The sequence below is a fragment of the Lithobates pipiens genome, unplaced genomic scaffold (genome assembly GCF_037356315.1).
Source record: "Lithobates pipiens isolate NorthernLeopardFrog02 unplaced genomic scaffold, aLitPip1_a1.2 Scaffold_16, whole genome shotgun sequence".
Taxonomy (NCBI): domain Eukaryota; kingdom Metazoa; phylum Chordata; class Amphibia; order Anura; family Ranidae; genus Lithobates; species Lithobates pipiens.
Window position 1 is genome coordinate 250,428,164 of NW_027507748.1, and position 15,414 is coordinate 250,443,577.

At 42.2% G+C, this 15,414-nt stretch overlaps 1 protein-coding gene across 4 annotated transcripts in view; it reads left to right on the top strand.

Moving 5' to 3' along the window:
* The window catches only part of CNTN2 (contactin 2), a 393,010-nt gene extending 390,643 nt beyond the window's left edge, over positions 1–2,367 (top strand). For all 4 annotated transcript variants that reach the window (XM_077481283.1, XM_077481285.1, XM_077481286.1 and 1 more), the window contains one exon: positions 1,828–2,367. In XM_077481283.1, coding sequence (XP_077337409.1) covers positions 1,828–1,931 — 104 coding nt within the window. In that variant the 3' untranslated portion in view covers positions 1,932–2,367. The remainder of the gene's footprint in view (positions 1–1,827) is intronic.
* Positions 2,368–15,414: the final 13,047 nt, after the last annotated feature.

The window sequence follows — 15,414 nt, forward strand, 5'->3', positions numbered from 1 at the left end:
CAGAAACTTAGAAACTAGCAGGCATGGAAAGTAGATTTTTTAGTTAAACACATACAAACATGTTATACGTACCTGCTCTGTGCAGTGGTTTTTCACAGAGCAGCCCCAATCCTCCTCTTCTCAGGTCCCTCTTTGGCACATCTGCTCCACCCTCCTGTTAAGTGCCCCACAGCAAGCAGCTTGCTATAGGGCAGTGTTTCTCAAATCCAGTTCTCAGGCCCCTCCAACAGGTCATGTTTTCAGGATTTCCCTCAGATGAAACGGCTGTGGTAATTGCTAAAGCAGTGAAACTGATCAAATCACCTGTGAAAAATAATGGAAAACCTGAAAACGTGACCTGTTGGGGGGGCCTGAGGACTGGATTTGAGAAACACTGCTATAGGGGCACCCAAGCTGAGCCACAGCTCCCTCTGTCCATTCAGGCCTCACTCCCTTTCTCTCCTCATTGACTGACTTTGATTGACAGCAGCATGAGCCAATATTGCTTCGCTGCTGTCTCAGCCAATGAGCAGGGGAGTCCTGGGCAGATGAGACACTTCTGCAACATTATTGGATCTAGATGGGGCTCAGGTAAGTATTAGGGGAGCTGAGGGGGCTGCTGCATTAAGATAAAAATCCTTCTGCCTTTACAACCCCTTTAAGTTAATGGTGTGCAGTTTGGAGACCTCTGTCTTGGACTTTAATACTTCCCTTTGTCCTTTCTTCAAATTTTCCATCGCATTCTCATTTAGCAGGCTTATTCAGGGTAAAGCAGCATTTATTGTGTAAAGTGTAGATTCCCCCAGCAAATAATGACAATATAGACAACCATATCAAAAAATGACCTCTGATTGTTTGCTACAAGTTACAAAATGTTACGCTACCAATAATGAACACACCTGAGGGCTTGTAACATTAGAAGGCTTTCCCCCAGATATGTTCAAAGAGTGACAAATAAACATCTTAGGGTTGTATCATTAAGCTAGGATCACGTTACAATCTATGGTGTTGAGCAGGGGTAGGCGACCTTGGCCCTCCATCTATTTTGAAACTACAAGTCCCATGATACAATGCAAGACCCTGACAATCAGAGGCATGACTCCTGGAGGCAGAGACATGATGGGATTTGTAGTTTCACTACAGCTGGAGTGCCAAGGTTTGCTACCCCTGGTGTAGAGTGTGAATGCATATTTATGTCACAGATGCTGGTGTGGGGGATACTGTTTATGTTATGTAATTTATTTTCATGATCCTTAGTGCTGTACCCCTTCTATATTTAGATTCACATTACAGCATGGTGCCGGAAAAACCCGTAATCTGTGCGCGTTTCCCACACTGTGTTCAAAGTGCTCTGCATTTGTGATCTGCAAAGAGTGTCAATGTTAAGTTAACAACACCCCCTTTCTTTCATTCCTTCTTTTTTTTCTCCCAGTCACCTTATTTACAAAGCCTTTACAATTATGACAGTAAATTTCTTATCCTAAATGTAGGTAGGCGGTATAACCAGCACCCCACATGGTGTGGTACTTCCCTAAAATAAAAAGATACACCTGCCTTTCCATAAGGTGCTTATTTACAGTACTAGATATGTTCTCAGATAAATGTAAGCAAAACCACAGTTATAGTAAAAATGGACCCAAAAAGGTTGAGCCCTTGTAAACTTGAATTATAGTTTCATCTCAAATCCCATCCTACAAAGGCCACGGTTACCTGTTACTGGCAATTCTAATCTGCTGTGGCATTCACTCTGGATTATTTTCTGTTGTTGTTAGTTTGGTGTTCCTTGTAAAGCGCCGCTGCTTTATTTACACCCTTTAAAAAAATGTTCTTTGTTTTTTTTTTCCTCAGGCACCAGCATGATGGTAGAGAATTCTGCTTCTACATTCCTGGCACAGGCTCAGGTGATCAACTCTGCTGCTGTGTTGCTGCTTTTAAAATGTTTTGCAGTCTGACGCATCTCATTTGTAAGACTCTTGATGGAAATTCTGGATGTAAGCAAGAGCCTCTTCTCCTCCCTGAAGCTGAAACACAAATATCCTCAACAGCCAGAGGCAGCAATTTTACGTAGATGAGGGTTAAAGATGGGGAATGACGCTTCTGAGAATTGAGTGCTGTCTAGAATAGCAAGTTGGTGACTGCCAAAAGTGCATGTTTTTCAGATTTCAATGTACAAGCCCAGCTTTCTTCTTCTTCACAGATACGAGATTTTATGCCTCTTCATATCTCTATACTTTTTGGATACTTTGAAGAGTGCTGGAAAACATGACCTGTTGGAGGCCAACAAGGACTAGAAATAAGAAAGGCCGACCTAGAAGGAAAGCAGTTATTGCACCAGAAATGTTTCATAACAATGAAAGTGCATTTACCTTAGAATGGTTTAGATGGGGGGTGGGGTGGGGTGGGGTTGGGTTGGGGCTGGAAGGGGCCCAAGAGCACTTTTTGATGAGACACATTATGAAGTCATGTCTTATTAAGCCATGTATACATGATTTATAAACTGCAAACATTTTTCTTACATTTGCTTCTGCTTTGTTTTTGTTCTCTTCAAAGTCTCCATTTATTATACAGAAGTGTGTGTGTTTTTCAAGCCAGATATGTAGTCAAATAATTTTACTCCTATCATAGCAAAAATCAATTACAATCTAAAATTTAAAACCCACATATATATTATATTGTAATATTTTATATAAGCTGTTGGAAGTTGTGTAGCCAAAGTGCTCTAAACCCATAGGGGCAGAGCCATTAAAGTGCTTTGATGGACAAAATTAAAATGTTATACAGTATGCAAATATGTTCTAGGAAAATAACAAAATAAGAAATTAGACAGCATGAAAAGTGTCCAAACACCCTGAAAAACTAAGTAACCTGGTCACAAACCTGAGCAAACTAGGCTGAGCATAAAAATGCATAAACCAAGACAACATTTAGTGAAAACCATATGTCATAATGATCAAGACTCTAAAGCAGGGCTCAAGTCCTGCGGGAACGCATGGGAACGGAGTTCCTGTACTTTTTCCACAACAGGAACTCAGTTCCCATTAGCAGCCATGCCTGCAAGACTTTGAAATATGCAAGCTGTGTGGTAGGTGCTACACCAGCAGCTGCCGACACAGTTCACAATAGTAAGTGCCGCACACCTGACCATTCAGGCATTGCCAGTAGGGGGCCCCAATGACAGCTTCCGCTTCGATCTACCTGTCAATCACAGCTAGCTGATGGGTAGATCAGGTCCCTGCTGCTAAGAGATTGTATTTAGTCAGACCTCTCGTGATGCGCTCCTCCCTGCCGGCCCCTCCTGATATTCTGTCTCCTCATCCCCCCCCCCAGTCTCCTGCATACTTGCTCTGTGTGTCCTGCTGAATCCCCCCTCCTCTATCTTCAGTGCCATATGATGAGAGAACCCAGAGGAGGAGCACAGCTATTCTGCTCACAGGACATGCAGGGAGAGAGGTGAGCTGATGGAGGAACATCAGTTTGAGGTGGTAAGCTGAGCACAATACCTGGCAAAGTTTAATGCCAGGAGGGAAGTTTATGTGGAAATATGTGAAGGGTTGGAATAGCAGCGAGTGTGTGTTGGAGCCCTGCAGAGTTTACCGCCCCCAAAGCTAACATACATCTCCTAAGCAGGAACACATCACTATCTCCCCAAGCATTCTGTCCAGATAATGTGCAGTTCATTTATGACCTTTCCGTTTAACCCTGTGTTATCCAAACTCTGTTCAATGAAAAGTGTAAACTCACCACATAAACACTCTATATACAAAATAACATTCCCCAATAAAGATCAGAACATGATGTTCACATTTGCATGGAAGCGCAAATGAATGAATGCTGATTATTCAGAGAATTACCGTATTTATGTTTATTGAGGATTGTTTTTTCTTTATGTACTAACAGTTAAGCTTCATACACACAATACAAAATTTGGATGAAAAATACCACTTTTTGAAGTGTTCGTGCATATTAACGCAACATTTTTATTTTGGTGGGCGAGTGGATCTTGGGAGTTCCCACACTTTTTTCCCCAGGACTTGACCCCTGCTCTAAAGTAACTGTATAAGCAAATCTAGACATTTCAAGCTTGGCCTTATAGCAGCAGTGTACACATTTTGCTTCTAAATCCTGTGTCCCTTGGTGAAGTACAATTTCCTATGTTTTAGCCTAGGTGGAGGATTCTCCAGGCTAATACTTACCTTTGCTAAAAAAAAAAAAAAAAAAAAAAAACACTTATCATATAAATAGGAAAATATGTGGACTAAAATATGAGAAAATGTCATACCCCTTTGGGTTTATACCATTCCTTGCAGAGGTTTTATTTTAACAAACATGCTAAATATGTTTTAACTAAACAGTAGCCCTGAAATGTAAATAGAAATCCTTTAAATTGTTAATTAAAGTGTGATATTGCTGAAAAATGGCTTTGGCAGGAAGGGGTGAAGCAGTCCAGTCTTGAAGTGATTGAGCTAGTGGAACAAAAAAATTGTACAGTTCTCTCTCAAAATGGGGATTCTCTCGAGACATTGTTAGGCCATAGCTAAAAAAAGCCATCCATGTATCCTGAGATCCTTGCAAACTACAAACCAGTGTCCAATCTCCCCGTTTTAGGAAAAGGTTGGTGAAAAGGGCAACAGTCTGGAATCCAAGCTGTCAAATAAAAACATTTTTGAAAAGTAGACGTGTTAAATTTTGTCAAGTGCTAAAATATTGTCCATCACAGTACACAACATTTATATAGAAGAGAAGAATACACTGATATGAACCAATGAGAGTAAATGAGAATTTTCACATCCCTAAACTATCAAAGATCAAGAGACTTCAGCAGAATTATGCAATTTTGATAAAATGTGCTGGAATGAAAGAGGAAGGAGAAATTAAGGTGTTTTTTAAAGGTAGACAGGGCTTGAAAGAGGAATTGAACTCTGGGAGCAGTGCCCAAAAAGCCTGGCAGAGGTCAAAAGGCAAGTAACTAGTACCTGTAGCCTCCCGGCAGCTGATCTTTCCCCATTACTGACTTACCATGTCTTGTTCTGCATTGTCTCTCTGTGTCAAGGTGGTAATCCTGGTATAGACCGTTTCCTTCCTCATTTTAGAGCTTCCAGCAGGACAGTGATACCTTCAACAAATATCACTCCAAATCTCTTGAGATTAGCAGCAAGAAGCAGGATCGCCTTAGATCTCACACTGCAGATATACAATTATGAGACTATAGGCACAGGAGAGTGCCTAAGCCAGCCTTTCTCAACCTTTTCAACACAGAGGAACCCTGGAAATAATTCTCCAATCTTGGGGAACCCCTGCTAAAAATAAAAAATCTACAACTCATCATACATTAGTGTGATGGCCAATGAGAAGAATGCTTTTTACACTTGTGGTTATTAAGAATTACCCCCTTACAGATAACTAAAAAGATCAATGGTGTCATTGAGAACTTACCTGAGAGGCAGAAATTGACCATTGCTCAGGGAACCCCTAGAAACCTCTAGAGAAACCTAAGGGTTCTACAGAACCCTGGTTGAGAAACCCTGGCCTAAGCACATTCTCATACTAGAAAGTGCACTACGTATTTTTGTGACAGGAATTCAAGGACAATATTTTTTATTGTGCGGTTTAGGCTAACTTAACAGTTCTAGGTCTCCATCTTTTTTTAGTCCAGATCAATTTTAAATGGGTCTGAAGGGTTATGGAAGCTACTTTCTCAAGCTTGCTCCTGTGCAAAGCAATGGTCCCTTTATTAGTCTCACTATTTAAACCTTTTCACAAAATTAAAAAAAAAAACAGACATTTAAAAAAAAGTTAATCATTTATGCCAAAATCACTGGGCTCATTATTATTATTATTCAGGATTTATATAGCGCCAACAGTTTGCACAGCGCTTACATCCAGTTTGAAATCATGCGAGTTCAAACTGGCATTTCAATGGGACTTTGGGGGCAATTTGACAGACATCTATGTGGGTTCATGCACAGATGTCTATTCAGATTGCCCCCAAAATCCCCAAAAGTAGTGCAGGAACTACTTTTGAGAATCTATGCGGTGCCGCAAAGTCACCATCACACTGATTCGGACGGTACCATTGCTGGCAATAGTATCCAATTTGGCATGCCCTTTGACATTTCAAAACGTCAAAACTGCGCAATGTGAGTGTGGGCTAATTCCAAAGCTGCCTAACAAACCTAGCATTCTGAAAAACTGTAATGCCACATAAGACAGGATTATACATTCAGACGTGAGTTATATGCCAGTAGGTATGGCCTGCAGCATTTTTTTAAACTGTGAGTGTCTCTTTAACCTCCTCCCGTCCCTGCTATAGCCGAATGATGGCAACAGCACGGGCCTCAATTGCCGGGAGGTTGTCATATGACGTCTTCCCTTGCATGAGCTGCCTGCACGCCCCCTGAGATTTGGCAGATCACAAATCGGAGTAAGGGGCCAATCCCAGCACCTTATGATGTTATCAGCTGTCAGCCAATGACAGCTGATCACATGATATAAATAGACGCTGATCACCGGCTCCGACATTGGTCCCTCACACAGAGAGCCGTGGCTGCCTCATCTGTGCCCATCAGTGCCACCTATTAGTACCTACCAGTGTCCACAGTGCCACCTATCAATGTCCACCGGTGCTGCCAATCAATGCCCAATGGCAGTGATCAATGCTGCCTACCAGTGCCCATTAGTGCCACCCATCAGTGACCATCAGTGCCGCCTTATCAGGGCAGCCTATTGGTGTCCATCAGTGCAGCCTCATCAGCGCACATCAATTAAGGAGAAACATTACCTGGTTTCAATGTTATGTTCAATGTTATAAACAAACTATGAAATTTTTTTTCAAAATTTTCTGTCTATTTTATTTATTTTTTTAGCAAAAAATAAACTCAGTGGTGATTAAATATGACCAAAAGAAAGCTCTATTTGTGTGAAAAAAAATTATAAAAATGTAATTTGGGTACAGTATTGCATGACATTGCATGTCATTCAAAGTGTGAGAGAGCTGAAAATTGGTCTGGGCAGGAAGGGGGCTTAAGTGCCCAGTAAACAAGTGGTTAAGGTCTATAAACAACCCAATAATTACAACTGATGCTCTCAATTCATGGATTCATTACAACAAATAGACCATCTGTGACTCAGCTAAAGGATAACAAGCATGTATGGCCTTTTTATTATGCCAAATATCCACCAAGTAGGGTTCAATTATTTTAGAATGATAAATGTTCCAGGAATTTGCTGTTTGTGGGAATCACAACATTTTGAAGTAAAAAACCCTTTCTCAAGTGAGATCCACCTGTCTGCATGTGGCACCCAAACCATTTAAATATCCAAAAATGGCTCCAAACATCTCCCAATCCCTGGAGGAAGCAGCCAACCTGGGTCATCTCAAACTGGGAGGAGCAGACTACCATCAGTTAATATATATATATATAGAAGTGAGGAAGCAAATTTTGAATCCTAGGTGAAAACATTGTGAAGAAGAGGACCAACGCAGCATAAAGAGCTTTCTTAATAAAACAAAAATTGGGGAAAAATATATACATACAAACAAGGGAAACTTGAAGCCATTTATTTTTCATGGGAAAGACTTCCAATTTATGATTATCTGGACAGTCAAAGTAAGTCCACATTCGAAGCATTCTAAAGAATCTCTCTAGCTCAATGACAATTTCAAGTCTTATCAAGATAAACAGATACAAAGTCCAAGTCCTTAATCTTTTTCACACTGATCCGGTGCATTCTTCTGGACCACAGTGCATCCGTGGTTTTCGTGTGGGTTATCTGCGCTTTACCTTAAAGAGGAGGGCCGTTTAAAAAATAAAAATAAAAAAATTAAAAGTCAGCAGCTGCAAACACTGCAGCTGCTGACTTAATAAGCCGACTTACCTGTCCAGGGCGCCCGTGATGTCGGCCGCCCGAGGCCGACCCGTCCCTCGGCTCTTGGGTCCCGGCGCCGCCATTCTTTCTAAGGGAAACCGGCAGTGGAGCCTTGCGGCTTCACTGCCCGTTTCCTACTGCACATGCGCGAGTCACGCAGTGCTTTGTGAATGGGACGCGCTGTGTTCTGGGACACACAGTTCCCAGAACACAGCGCGACCCATTACCCAGAAGACAACGTGACGAGGAGAGAAGAAAGAAGATCTCTGCGGAGGAGGAAGAGGCATATTAGGATTATGTGCCTAGCAACGGGCATTTCTGGTAAGTAAAAAAAAAAAAAAATTTTTATTTTTTTATTTTTTTTAGATTTTTTTCTAATTTTTCATGTATTTTTTTTTTCAGGGTGGCCCTCCACTTTAACCACCTTCAGACCGGACCATTTTGCTGGTAAATGACCAGAGGTCTTTTTACAATTTGGCACTGCGCTGCTTTAACTGGTAATTGCGCGGTCATGCAATGTTGTACCCAAACAAAATTTGCGTCCTTTTCTTCCCACAAATAGAGCTTTCTTTTGATGGTATTTGATTGCCTCTGCGATTTTTATTTTTTGCGATATAAACGTAAAAAGACCGCAAATTTTGAAAAAAAATGATATTTTCTACTTTTTGTTATTAGAAAAATCCAATAAACTCAATTTTAGTCATACATTTAGGCCAAAATGTATTCAGCCACATGTCTTTGGTAAAAAAAAAGTCAATAATTGTATATTTATTGGTTTGCGCAAAAGTTGTCAAATCTACAAACTAAGGTACGTTTTCTGGAATTTACGCAGCTTTTAGTTTACGACTGCCTATCTCATTTCTTGAGGTGCTAAAATGGCAGGGCAGTACAAAACCCCCCCAAATGACCCCATTTTGGAAAGTAGACACCCTAAGGAAATTGATAAGTGGCATGTTGAGCCCATTGAATATTTTATTTTTTTGCCTCAAGCGATTGAATAATGACAAAAAATAATTTTTTTTTTTTTTTTTTACACAAAGTTGTCACTAAATGATATATTGCTCACACATGCTATGGGCATATGTGAAATGACACCCCAAAATAAATTCTGCTGCTTCTCCTGAGTACGGGGATACCACATATGTGGGACTTTTTGGGAGCCTAGCCGCGTACGGGGCCCCGAAATCCAAGCACCGCCTTCAGGCTTTCTAAGGGCGTTACAGTTTTGAAGGCCATAAAATGCCAAGATGGCACAAACCCCCCCCAAATGACCCCATTTTGGAAAGTAGACACCCCTAAATTTAGGGGTACACTAGTGAGACTAGGTAATAAATGGCGGGTGCCCTGAAACTATAAAAAAAATAACTAACCAACCAGCGTCACCTGTAACAGTTATATGGTGATCACTGGTGAAAGGGTTAACTAGGGGGCAATCAGGGGGCTTTATGCGGTAGTATATGGGGGTCCCTGGCGCTATAAAAAGCTGCGGCGAACCTAAATACCTACCTGCCTAACTAGCGTCACCTGTGACACTAATACAGTGATCAGAAAAACGATCGCTTATTAGGCTGGGTTCACACTGGAGCGTTGTGGAAACGTCACGAATGCGCGGCGGGTTCCCGCATCACATGCCTCCCGGCGGCAGTTCACACTGCCCTATGCGAACTGCTGGGAGTGTCAGTGAAATGTTAATGACACCCCCAGATCAGTTCGCATATCGCAGTGCGATCTGCAAACTCGGATCGCATGGTGTGAACACCCATGCGATCCGATTCTGCTGCGGACCAAAAAAAGGGTCCCGTGCGAGTTTGCGGCGGGTGCGACACGAATTCAGCCATACTATCTGTATGGCTGAACTCGAATCGCACAGAGATCGGATGTGATTTGCACTGCAGTGCGGTGCGAATCACATCCGTTCTCATAAACCGCTGCAATGTGAACCCAGCCTTAGTGACACTGGCGACGGGGGGTGATCACGGGGTTAAACCTTTATTGGGGGGGTTAGGGGGGTACCTTAGAACTAAAGGGGGCTAACCCTAACTGCCCTAACAGTTATTACAGTCACAAATGACACCCACCGGGTGATCAGGGGGTTAAACCTTTATTAGGTAATAAATGGCGGGTGCCCTGAAACTATAAAAAAATAACTAACCAACCAGCGTCACCTGTAACAGTTATATGGTGATCACTGGTGAAAGGGTTAACTAGGGGGAAATCAGGGGGCTTTATGCGGTAGTATATGGGGGTCCCTGGCGCTATAAAAAGCTGCGGCGAACCTAAATACCTACCTGCCTAACTAGCGTCACCTGTGACACTAATACAGCTTTTAGAAAAATGATCGCTTATTAGGCTGGGTTCACACTGGAGCGATGCGGGAACGCCATGAATCCGCGGCGGGTTCCCGCATCGCATGCCTCCCGGCGGCAGTTCACACTGCCCTATGCGAACTGCTGGGAGTGTCAGTGAAATGTTAATGACACCCCCAGATCAGTTCGCATATCGCAGTGCGATCTGCAAACTCGGATCGCATGGTGTGAACACCCATGTGATCCGATTCTGCTGCGGGCCAAAAAAAGGGTCCCGTGCGAATTTACGGCGGGTGCGACACGAATTCAGCCATACTATCTGTATGGCTGAACTCGAATCGCACAGAGATCAGATGTGATTTGCACTGCAGTGCGGTGCGAATCACATTCGTTCTCATAAACCGCTGCAATGTGAACCCAGCCTTAGTGACACTGGCGAGGGGGGGGTGATCACGGGGTTAAACCTTTATTGGGGGGGTTAGGGGGGGCACATTAGAACTAAAGGGGGCTAACCCTAACTGCCCTAACAGTTATTACAGTCACAAATGACACCAATGCAAAAAATAAAAAAAATAAAATAAAAAAAAAAGCAATTGGTGTCACTGTGAGGGGGTAATTGGGGGGTGATCAGGGGGTAAAGGGGGGGTGTGAGTGTGCCTGGCATGTTCTACTGTGTAGTGTAGTGCTTGTGCAACTCACCGATGCTCTCTCCTCGGTGCCGGAACGAAAAATACCGACACGGAGGAGAGAATACATCACTTCCTCTCCTGTGTTTACATTACAGGAGAAGAAGTGATGTCACGGGACATTTTCATTCGTCGGGAGCGATCGCGAGGGGGTGGCCATGGATGAATGGCCGTCCCCTCGTCCGGGATCGCTCCCGAACGAATACCGACCGCCGCAGGCACCGGGCGGGGGCCCGATCGGGCCCCCGACCCGCGGGCAGGCAAGGACGTACATGTAAGCCCTTATGCCTGCCCGTGCCATTCTGTCGACGTACATCGTCGTGCGGCGGTCGGCAAGTGGTTAAGCTTCCCTTATGTCCCATGATCTTGGTTTGCTGTCTGAAAGTGCAACAAAACTCTTGTATGCAATAATAGAAGTCTATGGCACAGCACAGCTAATCCGCACAAAAACCGTGGCACAAAGGGGCCTTATTTAGCACCTTGAGCAAGCCTATGTGACAAAAGGTTCACCACTAGGCAGTGCTGGGTCAAGGTAATTTGGTGCCCAGGGCGAAGATGGCAATAGCATGCCGTCCCCAAACCCCCCCTCTCCCCCCTCCAGGTGTAGAGAAAAAGGCAGTGTCTTTCCAAAACAAGAAAAATTAAATCGGGTTTAATTTGATAGAAACAGACTTAACTTAAACATTTTAATTATATGTATTTTTATTAGAGGCACTTAAAATTCTTTTAAAATATTAACGCAGCAAATGTGCTTGTAGAGGCCTGTTAACAGTTTTTTTTGTAAACGTACTAAAGTTTTCAGTTTTGCATTATTTTTTCATGAGGTAGTGCCCTGATACCAAATATTCATATAAATAGGAAAAATGCAAAAACAAAAAATATCACAAACTTTTCTCAACCAACATACATGGCCTTCAGCAAAAATAACCGTCTATACAAAATATGCATATATAAAAGTGTAAAATCAAGGGAATAAACCTTCCCAGCCCAATTTTTAGCTTTCAGCGCTCTCACACTTTGAATGCCAATTACTCAGTCATGCAACACTGTACTCAAACAAAATTTTTATCATTTTTTTAGAGCTCTCTTGTGGTGGTATTTAATCACCACTGGGTTTTTTATTTTTTGCGACATAAGTGGAAAAAAAAGCGAAAATTTTGAAAAAAAAACACCTTTTTTTAGTTTCTATGATAAAATTTTGCAAATAAGTAATTTTTGTTCATAAATTTGGGCCAAAATTTATACTGTTACATCTCTTTGGTAAAAATAACCCACATTAATGGATATTATTTAGTGTCTTTGAAAGTTATAGTGTCTACAAGCTATGGTGCAAATCATTGAAAATGTATCACATCTGATCACACCTGATGCACTGACGGCCCATCTAATTTCTTGAGGCTCTGTAATGTCAGGAAAGTACAAATACCCCCCAAATAAATTACCCCTTTTTGAAAAGTAGACAGTCCAAGGTATTTAGTAAGATGCATGGTGAGTTTTTTGAAGTTGTAATTTTTTCCCACAATTCTTGGGAAAGAGATTTTTTTTTTTTTTACAAAATTGTCATAATAACAAGTTATTTCTCACAAACTGCATATGCATACTTCCAATTACACCCCAAAATACATTCTGCAACTCTTCCCGAGTATGGCAATACCACATGTGTGGGACTTTTACACAGCCTGGCCACACAGAGAGGTCCAACGTTCACAGGAGCATCGTCAGGGGTTCTAGGAGCATAAATGACAACTCTAATTTCCTAACAACCTATTACATTTGTGAAGGCACTGGAGCACCAGGACAATTGAATTACCCATAAAATGACCCCATTTTGCAAAGCAAACACCCCAACGTCTATTCTATGAGACATAATGAGTCTTTTGAGTAGTTCATTTTTTCCACAAGTCTTCAGAAAACGTGGAAAGAAAGAGAAAACTTTTTTTTTTTTACACAAAGTTGTTCATTTATAAAATATTTCTAACACATAGCATGTATATAGCAAAAATTACACCCCAAAATACATTCTGCTACTCCTCCTGAGTAGGGCGATACCACGTGTGAGACTTTTATACAGCCTGGCCATATACAGAGGCCCAACATTGAAGTAGTAGTGGTCAGTTTATAAGATATTTCTAACTCAAAGGATGTACATAGCAAAAAATGACACCCCAAAATACATTCTGCTACTCATCCTGAGTATGGCGATACCACATGTGTGTGACTTTTACACAGCCTGGTCACATACAAAGGCCCAACATGCAGGGAGCACCGTCAGGCGTTCTAGGAGCATAAATGACACCTCTAATTTCCTAATGGCCTATTATATTTGTGAAGGCCCTGGAGCACCAGGACAGTGGAATTACCCACAAAATGACCCCATTTTGGAAAACAAACACCCAAAAAGTATATTTTATGAAGCATTATGAGTCTTTTGAATGGTTAATTCTTTTACACAAGTCATCAGAAAACGTTGGAAGAAAAGGAAAAATGTTTTTTTTTTTTTACACAAAGTTGACCATTTATAAAATATTTTTAACACACAGCCTGGCCATATACAGAGGCCTAACATTGAAGTAGTACCTTCAGGCATTCTAGGAGCATAAATTACACATCTCATTCCTACCTATCACACTTTTGAAGGTCCTGAAGCAACAGGACAGTGGAATTACACCCAAAATTACCCCATTTTGGAAAGCAAACACCCCAACGTGTATTCTATGAGGCATGGGCTGCAAATAGGTACTCGGGTACTCTGATGGGCTGGTGACAGGTACTCGGGTACTCCGATGGGCTGGTGATAGGTACTCGGGTATTCCGATGGACTGTGATAGGTATTCGGTACTCAGTTGGGCTTGGACAGGTACTCGGGTGCTCAGATGAACTGTGACAGGTACTCAAGTATTCGGGTACTCAGATGGGCTGCGACAGGTACTTGGGGGCTCAGATGGGCTGGGACAGGTACTCAGATGGACTGCGACAGGTACTCGTGTACTCAGATGGGCTGTGACAGGTACTCGGGTACTTAGATGGGCTGACAGGTACTCAGGTACTCGGATACTCAGATGCACTGTGACAGGTACTCAGGTACTCGAATACTAAGATGGACCGTGACAGGTACTCAGATGGACTGTGACAGGTACTCAGGTACTCAGATGGGCTATGACAGGTACTCGTGTACTCAGATGGGCTGTGACAGGTACTCGGGTACTTAGATGGGCTGTGACAGGTACTCGGGTACTCAGATGGGATGACAGGTACTCAGGTACTCGGATACTCAGATGGACTGTGACAGGTACTCAGGTACTCGGATATTAATATGGACTGTGACAGGTACTCAGATGGGCTGGGACAGGTACTCGGGTACTTTGATGGGTGATGACAGATACTTTGATGGCTGGTGGCAGGTACTTTGACAGGTCCTCTTTATTAGGGGGGTGTAATCAGTGTGTGTTGGTGTACACTGAGCAATAACAAGATGTTACCGCAATCTCCTTCTCACACACATCCGGTGTGTGAGGAGGAGAACCCGGTAACATCTTGTTAACGTGGTTTGTTTACATTCTGTGACCAGCTGTGATTGGACACAGCCGGTCACGTGGTAAAGAGCCAATTTCATTGGCTCTCTACTGCGATCGGGGTTGGGCTGTGTCAGGGTGACAAGCCGCATCCCTGATCTCCACTCTGTACGCACCCTATGGGAGTGCACGAGCGCCGTGAATGTACACAGTACATGTGACCGGCTGTGATTAAACATGGCTGGTCACGTGGATCGGGGATGCCATTCACACGGATCGGGGATGGGCTGTGTCCGAGGGACGCACCTCATCCACGATATCCATGCTGCGGGCCCCCGGGGGCCCACAGGAGTGGCAAAATACAGAGGACATCATATGACGCCTACCCAGGATGGGAGATCCCATCTGTGGGCGTCATTTGACTATGGCCCGGTATTGAAGTAGTTAAACAATATACATGGCCTTCAGCAAAAAAGAACACTCAATACAAAATATTAATACATGAAAGTACAAAATCAAGGGATTCAACTAATATTTCTCACTGAAACATAACATTTGACTGTAATCTTCCCTGAGGTAGTCAGGGCCCCAATGCAAAATATTCATATAAATATGAAAAAATAAAAAAATAAACACACAAACATTTCTAAAACAACACACATGGCCATCAGCAAAAAAAAAAAAAAAACCCTCAATACAAAATATTCATATATAAAAGAGCAAAATAAAAGATCAAGGAATTAAATGAATAGTTCTGTAAACTTGTTGAAAACAATTGCAAAAATGTCAAGTATACTCCTATGGAAAAGTTAGTATTATGACATAGTCACAAAGACACCTTTCTTGCTTTCATGGAAGCAAAATCATCTATGACACTATCAAAATGAATCTATTTTGCAGTTGCATACTAATATGAATATGAATATATATATATATATATAAATAGAAAGTATACTGAAGTTTGAAAGCCTGTCTTGAACCATAGTCGATCGAAAATAATTTTTAATGAGTTTCAGCTTGCTGAAGTTCCTTTCACAAGATGTAACAGGAAGAGTCAAAAAAAAT